General features: G+C 42.1%; 1 protein-coding gene across 1 annotated transcript in view; it reads right to left on the bottom strand.

Annotated features, from left to right (window-relative positions):
* The window catches only part of LOC135224733 (serine-protein kinase ATM-like), a gene marked incomplete at its 3' end in the record, with an annotated part of 185,357 nt that overhangs the window by 72,211 nt on the left and 100,640 nt on the right, over positions 1-12,506 (bottom strand). The window contains 2 exon segments of the mRNA XM_064264046.1: positions 11,043-11,296; positions 11,817-11,987. Coding sequence (XP_064120116.1) covers positions 11,043-11,195 — 153 coding nt within the window.

Below are 12,506 nucleotides of genomic sequence, written 5' to 3'. Positions count from 1 at the left end.
AATTTAGCACTTGCACAACCCAAGCTCCTGCGTCCCTTTGACTCCACTCCTACCAAAAGAGGTGAGTCTCGCCTGATTTGATTGACGACTTCTTCGCTGGTCTTGATGAGGGTCATAGGATAGAATGGGGTCTCTGCTGAGGTCTGGACCTTGCCCCTTGAAAGGGGTGTTGCTGTAAGGGTATGGAGGAGTAATGATAGTAGTTTATATTGGACAACGTCTCCAAAAGTGGTGGAAGAGAGAGAGAGAGAGAGATTGAGAGGAGAGGATAGGACGAGACGAGAGAGAGAGAGAGAGAGAGATTGGTGGAAGAATGAATGGGAGTGGTTAAATGGCGGTCGGAAGCATGTCTGCTGTGGCGCTCTGTAGTATGTCAGTGGAAGTCTGTTACGAGAGTCGTAAGAAGCAAGGCAGTTAGTGAATTCACAGAGTTGGTTTGGCAGCATTTGTCCGTTGGTTGTTAGTTGGTTTTGTGGTATTTGATTGATTTTGGTGTTGTAAGGTTGTTGTGCTTGTGTCTGTCTGGTTTTGGTGAAGTTGAAGAGGTTGGGAGTGCATCTTCGGTGTCTGTGAGTGGTGGTTGGGGCAGTGTTGGTTTTGGCGGGTTGTTGTCCTGGGGGAAGTCGTGTGGTTGTTGTGTTCTTTTGGGCTGTTGGTGTTCTCTGCAGTGATTTGTCGGGTTATTGAGTTGTTGAGGGGTTGTGGGTCTCGGGTGGTTGGTTTGTGTTTGGTTGTCGGCGGTGGTTGTGTGTCGGCTAGCCTATAGAGCCTATATCCAGCGGACAGCACAGCCTAGCCCTGAGTATCAGAAGCCAGAGGTGAGTACCTGTTTGTGATTTTTTGTTTTGTATGTAGCTATGAGTCAATTGTCCTGCTGTATTTTGTAAAGAGGAAAGTGTGATTGAGGGTGGGTTTGGTAGCCAGACAGATTAAGTTTATGTGGGGGAGATTTGCTGCTTGCTCTTAAGCTTGTGATCCTGCCACAAGGGGACACCCTAGCACTGGAAGCAGAAGACAAAGATTCCTTCATCTTTTAGTCGAATGAGCCAGCAGGTCGGTTGTTGAATTCTTCTGCAAAGCCGAAAGAATGTTTTTGACACTCTCTTGAGGGAAAAGATGTTGCTTATCCAAGGGAATGAACAAGAGCACAGATTTCTGGGTAGTTGTAACCCCCTTAGTGGCATAGGAACACCACAACTCCCGTTTTTTGAGTCCCCATCATAAATATGGAAGCAACTTCGGTGGAATCATACCTGACTGCCTTATCTACGCATGACAAAACCCCCAACCAGTCAGAGGCAAAGTCTCCAGGGAGTGCAGGGCAATCTTCAATCTTTCTTGCCAACGCTCCCACTGTACAATCAAAGAAGCTGAATATCACCATTACCTTAAACAGGTTCCTGACTAGGTGGTCTGCTTCTGGCGATGAGAACATCACTTTTTGCAGCAGCAAAAGCCGACCGTTGACAGGTGTCTGCCAAACCAGAGAAGTCCCCCTGGGAGGAGGCAGAAGCTCCCAAGGAAGGAGCTTCCTTGGTGGTGTAGAAACGGTATCTTTCCTTAATCTCTCTCTTAGAGGCTAACCAGTCATCCACTTCACGAAGTACCTTCCTGGCTGGAGAAGAGAGAGGTAACTTGGGCAAGCCTTCACCTTCGTTTGCTTCTTCCTCATGAGAAAAGTAGAGGCTGGGGAAGTCAGAGGTACAGGATCAAAAAACTCCAAAAAATTAGCTAGGAAGTAGCAAAGTAGCAAAGAGTAGGCAGAAGGAGCAGTCTTCTTCTTCGGACAACACTGGAGAAAGACCATCTTCTGAAGCATCCCCATCAGCTCTTCCAGGTGGAGACTAAGTGGGGCAAAAGCTGAATCCTCTACAGCAAAGGGGGGCTAGTCCATAGGAGTTGTTGCCTGGCGTTCCAACTGTGGAGCCGAACGCTCTGTACCTGGTGCCAAATAAGTAAAAGCAAGCTTAGAGCATGCTGGTGCTGCTGTGCGATGAGATGAATGGCCACTCCTTGTGCTGGAGTGGATTACACCTTGGCACCAAAACTAGGCAATCAAAAGATCCTATGAGTCTGGACTGCACCAAGGTGAACAACAGTCACAAGCTGTGGGCACATCTGCAGGCTGTCACAAGGCCACACTACTACATCGACAGCGGCTCCTGTCCCCCGATGACACATCCATGTCTGAAGACACTTGCACAGCCCTGTCCAAGACGCCTTTTCTATGGCAGTCTGTCGACAACTGGGTGCGCGCAAAAGGTTCAACGGAGGGAACAACTGCCCGTGGACAAGCCTCACCAACCTCCCTTGGAACTGTGTTATGTCTTTTCCCCAGTGTGGGGTAGCGGGACAGGGACCTTCGTATCAACAGAAGCTCTAAAGGAAGCACCTAATTCCATTATGGAATTAACTAAAAACTCCAACTTTCTGTCAAAACAAGACTCGAGACTGGTATTAGGATTGAAGGCATGGTAACCTGGCAAAGAAGTCTGTGGAAAAGATGAAGGAGGGCTAAGAATGGGTGATACAGGACAAGCAGGAGTGGAAGGAAAAGCACACCCTCTACCTCTTCAGGTAAAGGAATATCTTAAAAGACTAGCTCTACTTTTGGCTCTAAGAGCTGCCTTCCTTTTCCTACCTTTAACTTGTCTGCATGAGACCTTTAAATTTCCACCGAGAATCATCCCACCCTTTACACTCTGAGCATGTTAACTCCTTTAGGGCACTCTTGCCCTCTACACTTGATACCCCTAGTATGAGTATCATAAACTAGCTTAAATATCCTAGTGCTGCATCCATCGAAGCAGTACCGAATTCCAGACAAACTGGAATCTGACATAATGATGGCAAAAATAGTAATCTTAGCTGATAGACTAACAGCAAAAGCTAAGAGCAAACAACACTGTTCAAGATGAAATACCTCACCAAATCCCTGGAAAATATCCAACCAATGAAGGACTGCATACAACTAACAATGTTGGTCGGGAGCAGGCAAAAAATGAATTGGGAGGTTCTGCTAAATTGTACCCGGCTATCCTGAAAGTGGGCAGATCCTGTTCACCTACACTAGCTTGTTTGTTTGTATGGTGTTTTTATGTTGCATGGAACCAGTGGTTATTCAGCAACGGGACCAAGAGCAGAGCCACCACAAAATTTGAATTATGGACTGCCATGCAACTGCTTGGTAAGTTACCTGTGTAAAAATGATATTGTTATGATACAATAAAGTTTGTTCATACTTACCTGGCAGATATATATATAGCTGTATTTTCTGAAGTCCGACAGAATTTTAAAAACTTCCGACACACGCAGTGGTCGGCCAGGTGGTTAGTACCCATTACTGCCGCTGGGAGGCGGGTATCAGGAACCATTCCCATTTTCTATTCATAATTTTTATTTCCCCACTGTCCCCTGGGGGAGGAGGGGAGGTGGGTGGGTGTACTTTGATTTATATATAGATCTGGCCGGTGGTTAAAGTATGAACAAACTTTATTGTATCATAACAATATCATTTTGTTCACGAAACTTACTTGTCAGATATATATAGCTGAATCCCACCTTTGGAGGTGGGAAGGGACAGAATAGAAGGATTTTGGGAAACAAATGCATGCAGATGATTTACATCTTGGTTCCACCTGTTAGCATAGCTGGCTTCGTGGTTACTGCCACGTAAGTCTGCTTGTGCTACTAGAGTTGCCAGCGAGGTAGAGACCTATATAGCTGGTGCACTCCAGATGATCTGTCAACAGGGGCGAGACCACGACGTGACTAGACCATATTGACCATACCATGAGGGCTAAAAGAAGTAAAATAAATAATAATATCTATAATATATTTAATATAATATTAATATTTATATATAGATATATATATATATATATATTTCACCACTTGACCAACCTAGCCAAAGTTAAGGTGTTTTAAACTAAGGCTTAAGAGTTAAGAAGTCGCCGTTGTCGGCGACTCAACAACTAAATTAAGAGCTCTTCCTAACCATTTTCTACAGGATAGGATGAGTGGTACTTCTGCCCCAAGATTGTGTCTGCAGACACGTATGGCCCTAGCGAGCAGCAGATCTCATATGCCATCTTCACATCTCGCAGGGAGTGTGAAGTGAACACAGAGTTGCTTCGCTAAAACATGGTACTCAGGATGTTGCCGAGTGCCATGCTCTGTTGAAATGCTTCCGAGGCCGTGCCCTCACCTCGTGAGCATTCAGATAAAAAGATTCAAATCTTTGTACAAACACAATGAAGGAGCATTTTTGAAAGAAGTCCTTAACACTAAAGCCAGGGTGTTCTTCGATATGGGCAAGTCTGGTCTTTTTCGGAACACTGCAGATTGCCGAATGACTTCGACTTTCTTGAGTTTTATGTAGATAAAACTTGAGAGACCCGACAGGGCACAGGACTCTCTCTGGCTCCTGCCCACTAACTTGTGCCATCCTTGCTTCCAAGCTCCTGGCCCAAGGACAAAACGGGTTTCCATTCTTAGGCCACAACGGAAGGCTTAGAGAGCACACCGCCTTGTGTTCTCTAAAGCCAAAACTTGTGACGATGGCTTAAAATTTCACTAACCCTCTTTGTCGTATCTAGGGTGGTTAGAAGAAGGCCTTCCTGATCACATGCAAGAAGTTAACAGGTAGGAGAGGTTCGAATGCTTTGACATCAAGAACTTCAGACTACGTCTAAGTTCCATATTGAAAGCTTCGATCTGGACATGCACAGTCAGTCCGTCTGTACTAAAGTCAGGTGACCGACCAGTTGACCAGTCAGACGAATCAAGGACAGCAAGGCTGTACCCTGAAGACCATAAGGCACTATTCTTCGCTGAAGGATGAGTGTCTGGACTGCCTGGGCGATTCAATCTAAGCAAACCTTGGGGGTGTATCAACGCAACCCAACGTCGTCAGCGAATCAACTCCTGACTCGAGCTTCTGGTGCCAGGAGAAAGGAGCGAGGAGCAAAAAGGCGATTCAGTCCCGAAGGAAGAATGCCTGACAGTCCAACCTGGTCTCATGTTACACGATCATCGGGGGTGTATAAACGCAACCGACTTCGTCAACAAGAAACTCAGGGCTACTATATGTCGCCTGATCTCGCACGAGTGTCTGACTCCGAGAAAACAGGTGAGACAAAAAGTAGATGGTGAGCGAGTTTCGAGATTCCACAGAACTCAAAGATCGTTGAAGGGCTTTGTTGTTTGACAGACGCAAATCTCTGAGCCAAAGGCCATCAACAACATATTTGCATATTCTTTAATAGTTGTGACTGCCAGCTTATCCCATTCTTCAGACGGAAATGGAAGATGGTAATCTTATTCCTGTCAACATCTCGATAGTCTGAACGTAGTCAGACTCAGAGCGGAGAGGTTATAGGTACCTTTCGAGTTAGAGTAGACCGACTCTCTCGGAAAAGGTCCTTGGAAAGTGAACTAGGAAGGATGTGACCTCTGTGAATCCAGGATCCTGAAGGCCAACATGGGGCGATCAGCGTCATTGTCGCTCCCTGTGACGTCATAAATCCTCTTATTACATTTCCTAAGCGATTGAAAAGGGGAAAAGAGACTAAACATCCATCCCCGTTCAATATCATAGGATGGCGTTTAATGGTACCGATTTCCCGGATCGAGAATAAGGGAGCAGAGAAGAAGAAGCCTCTTCGTCCTCAACATATCGAAGAGAAGAATGAAAGGGCGTCCCTAAAGTCTACACAACTCTCAACTTGTTTCTAAAGAAAGATTCCACTCGGAAGTGAATAGTTGCTGCCGTCGATCGAGACGATTCGTACGGACTTTTGCAATCCTGTAACGAACCTGTAGAGGATCGTTACATTCTACGCCTGTTGTTATAATAGGCTCTTTCTCGTAAACTCGAACAAGGACCGAGAGAAGATACTTCTTAAGATATGAGAGAGCTGTGGAATATCAGAGTTGATCTGGACCACTGGTTCCCAAAAACTCGTTTCGAGGACTGGAGGGACTACCGAATCGCTTTTACTTCTTTCAGATTAAGATCCAGGACATCTGAAACCCTATCCAGATGTCCGGCACCTTCTTTCTATCACCTCAGGTGATAGAAGCACTGAGAGATGTTCAGGAATCATTCCTAGATCTAGAATAATATTTCAGTTTCCCGGTAGGTAGGAAAAAACTGTGGTCTGAATTGCAGTCTATTCGGGGAAACAAACTTCTTCAGGAAGGAAATGGTCCCCAGCAAGCTCATCCATTCCCTCCCCGAGTATGCTTATTTCCCTAATAAGGCTGCGCTTTGCCTAAGCAGGAGAGCAAATAAAAGTGCAATGTTGCGGTAGACTCGTAGTTCCATACTGTGCGGTAACGAGCACCGAAAGGATTAAGAGATAACTCTGTTGAACATAGTAAGGCAAAACGAATGCAACGTTTATTCATTCACGTAAGAAATCCCCTCAATCTTAGGCTAAAGTCCGTGATTGTAGGCCAGAGATACAGTTAGTCAGTCAATCCCGCAGGAGAGACGTAACCGTCAGCACAGAGATACGGTTAGTCAGTCAATCCCGCAGGAGAGAGAGACGTAACCTACAGCGCATGACAGCGCATGATCTGTTACTGGCTCGGTTGGACTGGAGGACAGACAGACACAGCGTGACAGCAGCAGCCAGCAGCTTACGAACGTCGTCTCTTAACTTTATGTCTGGGTTGCCAGCTACCCTATTCTACGAAGAAATAGGTCCGTTATTTTTTGAGCAGAAAGACTCTCAAGCTGGTATATTTAAGCGAAACAGAAAACGCTAAATATATAGATGCGTTTGTGTCGTCAGAACACTACCATACAACGGTAAAAGATAAATCGGAAACTCCTGGAAGGCTGCAGGGAGTAACGATTAAATGTCCTTAAAATAGACAATAGACCTCTCGGTTGCCATCCGAAGAGGTAACTACAGCAAGCGTATATGACTTGAACCAACCAGAAGTAAAATAACGCAAGGCAAAATATGAAATTATATCACAAAGTTTGTTCATACTTACCTGGCAGACATATATATAGCTGAATTCGGAAATACAGCTACATACATATCTGACAGGCAAGTTTCATGAACAAAACTTAAGAGAATCGAAGCAGTCAGCTCAAGCTTCTTATGTTATTGGACATAAGCGTTCATTGACGTAGTCTACAAGTCTATTTCTTGTACGAGTCTACGAATGAGAGCTCTTCCGAATCTTGTCAATAAGAGCTTATTCGCTTACGCAATATCAAGTTAATGAGATGTTTGTCAATGAGAACTAACCCATTTACGGGACAAAGGGATATTTTGTCAATGAGGGGATACCCACTTACTTGACAAAACGATAGTATATTGTCAATGGGGGAAAGTCACTGAATTGACAAAACGTAATCCAGGAAGTCGAGCATTTCATTTTTCCGATTCCCGTCTCAAACGAGGAAGGGGCAAGAATCCTGTTAAGAGACTGGGCTTACGGCAGGTAGAACGACGATGTTCAATTCGGCAGCGTAGTCCCGACTAGAAACTAACAAAATCTATCATCTGAAAAACCCTTTCAGATGGGCTAAAAAGCTTGCAAAATTATCCTGGGAAGAGGAAGAAACTCTCCAACCAGCTTCCTCTCCCGTATCACAACTAATGCCTGCTAAAGCTTAAAATTTATTGGCAGTATGGCAAAGGAAGTCCTGTCTTGCGCTTTCCTGAAGAGCGTCCTTTTGATGAGTGCCTTTGCAAGAATCCTACTGAACGTTGCCGAGAGTCCTGACGTGCAGGACATCGAGCCTTACATAACCCGTAACTGCCTTATCGCAAAGTCTTGACTGCGGTAGTGGCAACTTAAATTTATTGGCAGAATGGCAAAGGTTGCGGTAGAGCAAACGAGATCTTCCCTTGAGCTTTCCTTAACTCCATCCACCTATGCGAAACTCTTGAATTCACGAAACCCGATGTCTTGCTGGGTTTCGAAGAAGAAGTTGTCTGTTCACTTTAAGCTTCCTCCGAAGCACTGCCCACTTCACATTCTTTGCAGGTGAGGTAGAAGGTATCACCGAAGGTAGAGGTAAAAATTCTTTAGGCCCAAATCTGAAACAAGAGCTTGAAGAGTTCAACAGAAACGTTCAGCCAGGCGACACACCTGGCGTGCGCTCGGCGTCCACTGGCGCGCGCTTGGCGTGCACCCGCGCGCGCCTGGAGTCCATCCGAGCGTCCGCTCTCAAAAGCTTCCTGCTACTATGACTTCTTTTACGTATTTCTCAGTGGAAAGACGGACACGAGTTCAGGCGACGTTCGCCTTCTTACTTCTCACTGAAACGCATAACGAGAGAGAGAGAGAGAGAGAGGACGTGAAGTGTCCTCTTCTATAAAGCTTCTATTTTGAGGGTGCGAGTCCTTCCGAAAGCTCCAACCCCTGCACGGGGAGGACGCTTCAGAGGACGAGAAGCAATCTTACAGGATTCGTGCACGCGCTTATGCAACTTTGCAGTCTGGGGTTCAATCAGAAAACCTGCGAGGGCACGCCAGATCGGTGGGGGTCCTTGTAACCCTCCTTAGGCTTTCGACATGCTCCCTCCCCGGGTCCTGGGAGTCAAGCAGAGGTCCCGGCCTAGAGGCGAAACGAGGCCGATCTGACGCACCCTCCACTACACAAGGGGTATCACTGCACTTCTGCACTTCACTTTTACTCTCTAAAGCAAGCACTTTCGATTCTAAGTTACGAATCGAAAGAGTATCAGAGAAAGGGTAATTCCTCTACAGACACTGCTTAGGGCCCGAAGGCAACACTGCAGGGTTAGGAGTAACAATTACAGAAGTAGCACTTCACAGCAATGAAGGAGAGCGAACACCTCTCGTAGACATATTCATAGCCCGTAGGCCATACTACAGAGTTAGGCAAAATAAAGTCTACAGGAAGGTTAGCAGGTTCACTACCCTGACTTTTGTTACTGATTAATTGTGTACATACGAATCATACGTCTTCCTTACGGAATTAGACATGTTTACTGATTAATTGCGTACATCGAATCATACGTCTTCCTTACGGAATAGACAAAGTCTCACACTCCTTACATGACAAATCTCAACAAAGAAGCAAGACCCATACCCCTCGTACATACCAAGTGCGGATCTACCGAAGCTTTCGGTAGCCACACCCTATCTTTGCAGACAACCCCGTCTGAAACTAGCCTAACTAGATTCAGATATTTTATGCAAAAATGAATCAAATTCAAATCAATTTAAGATAGCGTATGCCTAGCCACAAATCCTACAAATCCAAGTAAATAAATCAAAAGACAATTAGGATACTTAGCAGCAATGAAGTTTCCAAAATCCTAAGACGGAGGTACTGAAAACAGTGTTTTCAGCACCGGCGACAGAAAAATTATGAATAGAAAATGGGAATGGTTCCTGATAGGCGGGAATGGGTACTAACCACCAGGCCGACCACTGCGTGTGTCGGAAGTTTTTAAAATTCTGTCGGACTTCAGAAAATACAGCTATATATATATATCTGACAGGTAAGTTTCATGAACAAAATAACTATTACATTAGAAAAAAAGGGCACTCGGCAAACATCCAAGGACTCACGCTACACTCCTCCCTATCTCTTATTACATGGTATGACTTCATAACATTTATTATTTCATAATGCTCTTCTAGTTTGTCAGTGCTAATATTTTTATCACCAAGGATCACCTAGTTGCCAGGTAAACCAGGCAGTGAGATATTAACAAGCAACAGAAACATAAACAGATCTAAGGAAGCAATCAGTCACTAAATGGAACTGGCCAGATATAACAGGCATCCAATGATTTTGAAGAAGAAAAAAACCTTGGCAGTAGAATGATGCCCTCCTTGCCCATCAGTAGTATGTCTTTCTACTCTGACAGAGGCCACCACTTACAACAAGCAAGTATCATTAGCTTTAAAAAGAAGAAAAAAAGAAGGTGATGATTCATCCCAGGAATACAGAAATATAAGAATACATACAGTATTATTGGATACAGTGAAGAAAAGGATAACTTTTTAAAAAAAGAGCCGAGGAAAAGATGCATATTTGTTATGTTTGTATTTTCTGAGGCAGTCTCGACACTTAGGCTAAGCCACCAATAACCAATATAAAATTAAAAACTAACAAAAGTAACATTATAAAAGCAAAATAACAGCTGAACCTTGTCACTAATTACCAACTGGCTCATGTAGCAGCAAACGAATAAAAAGAACTAATAGTATATAAAAAAGAAATAGACGTAAATACGAGTGAGTGAAATAAATAAATTGAGGTCATAGCACAATGATGAGAAGCAAAATGCAAGAAACATGGAAAACATAAGCCCTAAACTTTCATGAAGCCAGCATAAAACCACCTTTATGTAATCATTAACATTCAGCAGTCATTCACTTTATATGGGAAAAAAGGAAGAAAAAGAATAAATAAAACAATGAATTAAGGTACCGAAAAAGGACAAATAAAAAAATTGGCTAAAATAAAATGTGTGAGTCAATATTGCTATAGCTATGCCGGGGAGAATCTCGTAATGAATACAGTTGACAAACTTGCAACTAAAAGAGCTGGATGGCTTTTTCTGCAAGTGCATATGCACAATCACTCATACTTCTCAAACATCCTAAGTCTCAAATTTAAAAAGAGGGGCAGCCCTACAGGTATTGCGATCATAATTTGGACTCCACACAACTGATAGGTTTGCGGTGAACAATTATATATCTTTTATGTAATATTACTTAATATATTGAAGGAAAACATCAAAAGAAAAATTCTATTTCAATACTAACACAAAAAACCATAAAGTCAAAAATATGTCCAATGTGATAATGAGAAAAATACTAACACATAAAACCACAAAGTCAAAAATATGTCCAATGTGATAATGAGAAAAATACAAACACAAAAAACATAAAACCACCAAATGTCAAAAAGTCAAAAAATATGTCCAATGTGATAATGAGAATAATACTAACACATAAAACCACAATGTCAAAAATATGTCCAATGTGATAAGCTTTTACTTTTACTATAAATAAAAAAATATTCACACTTACTGTCTTTGTAAAAATCAATAATAAGTGAAGAAGGCTGAACTGAAGGGCACTTTCTGTCATAATTGATGTCTCTTTCATATTGACAATTAAAAAGTTGGGAAGTTTCCTTAAAATGGATGATGGGAGGAAGCGATGACCATCTATACCCTTCATTTTGCTGCATTCCACAATTTTTCGTACTGCATCGATTATAGTTGTCTTCCCTAGATGCTTCAAATCTTGCTGATAGAGCCAAAAGCATATCTTCAATAAATCTGCAAGCAAAAGCTATAATTAGTATAAAAAAACATTACAAATCATTTCAACCAAGTCCTTTTCACTAATCTGAAATCAGTACAGAATTACAGGGCCATAAGTAGAGAATTACATACATATATATAAAAGAATTCAGCAGTGGTAACGATGAAAAATTATTTTCACTACATGACAATTTTGAATGGGCTACATCAGGTACTATGCTTACATAATCAAATCTTGATTATTCCTCATGCTATTTCTTTCAAGTTATAATTGATTCCCATTTATCTGCAAGTCTCAAGCAACCAGTTCAGCATTAAATAAGAATTAAATCAGATATTAATACATATTATGTAAAGGATAAAATTAGTGCTCAATCTACTATGTAGTTCTTATTGTGGGCTAACCCCTTTTCCTTGCCGATGTCTTGATGTAAACATCATCCAAAATCAAGTCCTTCACATACTGATGACTTGCGCAAATGTAAAAAAAAATTGCAAAACCCCATTCTCTACATTAAAACACTTTTAAACAAACCTTTCCATTGTTCTCCATGCACAGCCAAGTAGTACTGAGGGAAACTGAATAGATACTTGACACTAATTTGTAAAAAGTCTCCACCAAAATTTTCTAATAAGTATGGATTTCTTCTCCCTAGGACTTCAAAAATCAAATCTATCAAATTTTTTGCCGAGATGCGAGGTACTTCTGTAAAAAAAAAATAGATAAATAAACAAACAAATAAAAATAAAATGAGAAAACAATTCAGCACCTAAACTGCTGAATGCAAATATATCAACTAAGAGTAAATTTTTAAACAAATTAAAGTTTTGATTATAGCAAATGTACAAAGTATAATGTACATTAACCCTTACAGGATGGGCTAAATATTAATTAAGCACACCCCAGACCAGGCAAACTTTGAGGCTGGCCAGTTCAAAAAAAAATAAATAATGCACTTGGTGTAAGAAAAATATCATAAAAATTTTTCTGTACCTTCCATGGGAGTTGCAAGTGAATATTTACAACCATGTGCAGGGTCTTTGAAAGTGAATATTTACAACCCTGTGCAGGGCCTTTATTCCAACACATTTGTAAAAATATGCTAATTTTACCATGTTATACATGTTTTCTCCAATAATTTATTTTATTTTATCTTGTAAAGTTATAACCACAGCTCACACAAAACTATAACAGATAAGAAATAAAATTAGTAACATTTTCCAA

The sequence above is a fragment of the Macrobrachium nipponense genome, chromosome 12 (genome assembly GCF_015104395.2).
Source record: "Macrobrachium nipponense isolate FS-2020 chromosome 12, ASM1510439v2, whole genome shotgun sequence".
In the NCBI taxonomy this organism is placed as follows: Eukaryota; Metazoa; Arthropoda; class Malacostraca; order Decapoda; family Palaemonidae; genus Macrobrachium; species Macrobrachium nipponense.
Note: the sequence above shows the minus strand (reverse complement) of the source record. Positions and strands in the feature narration are given on the sequence as shown.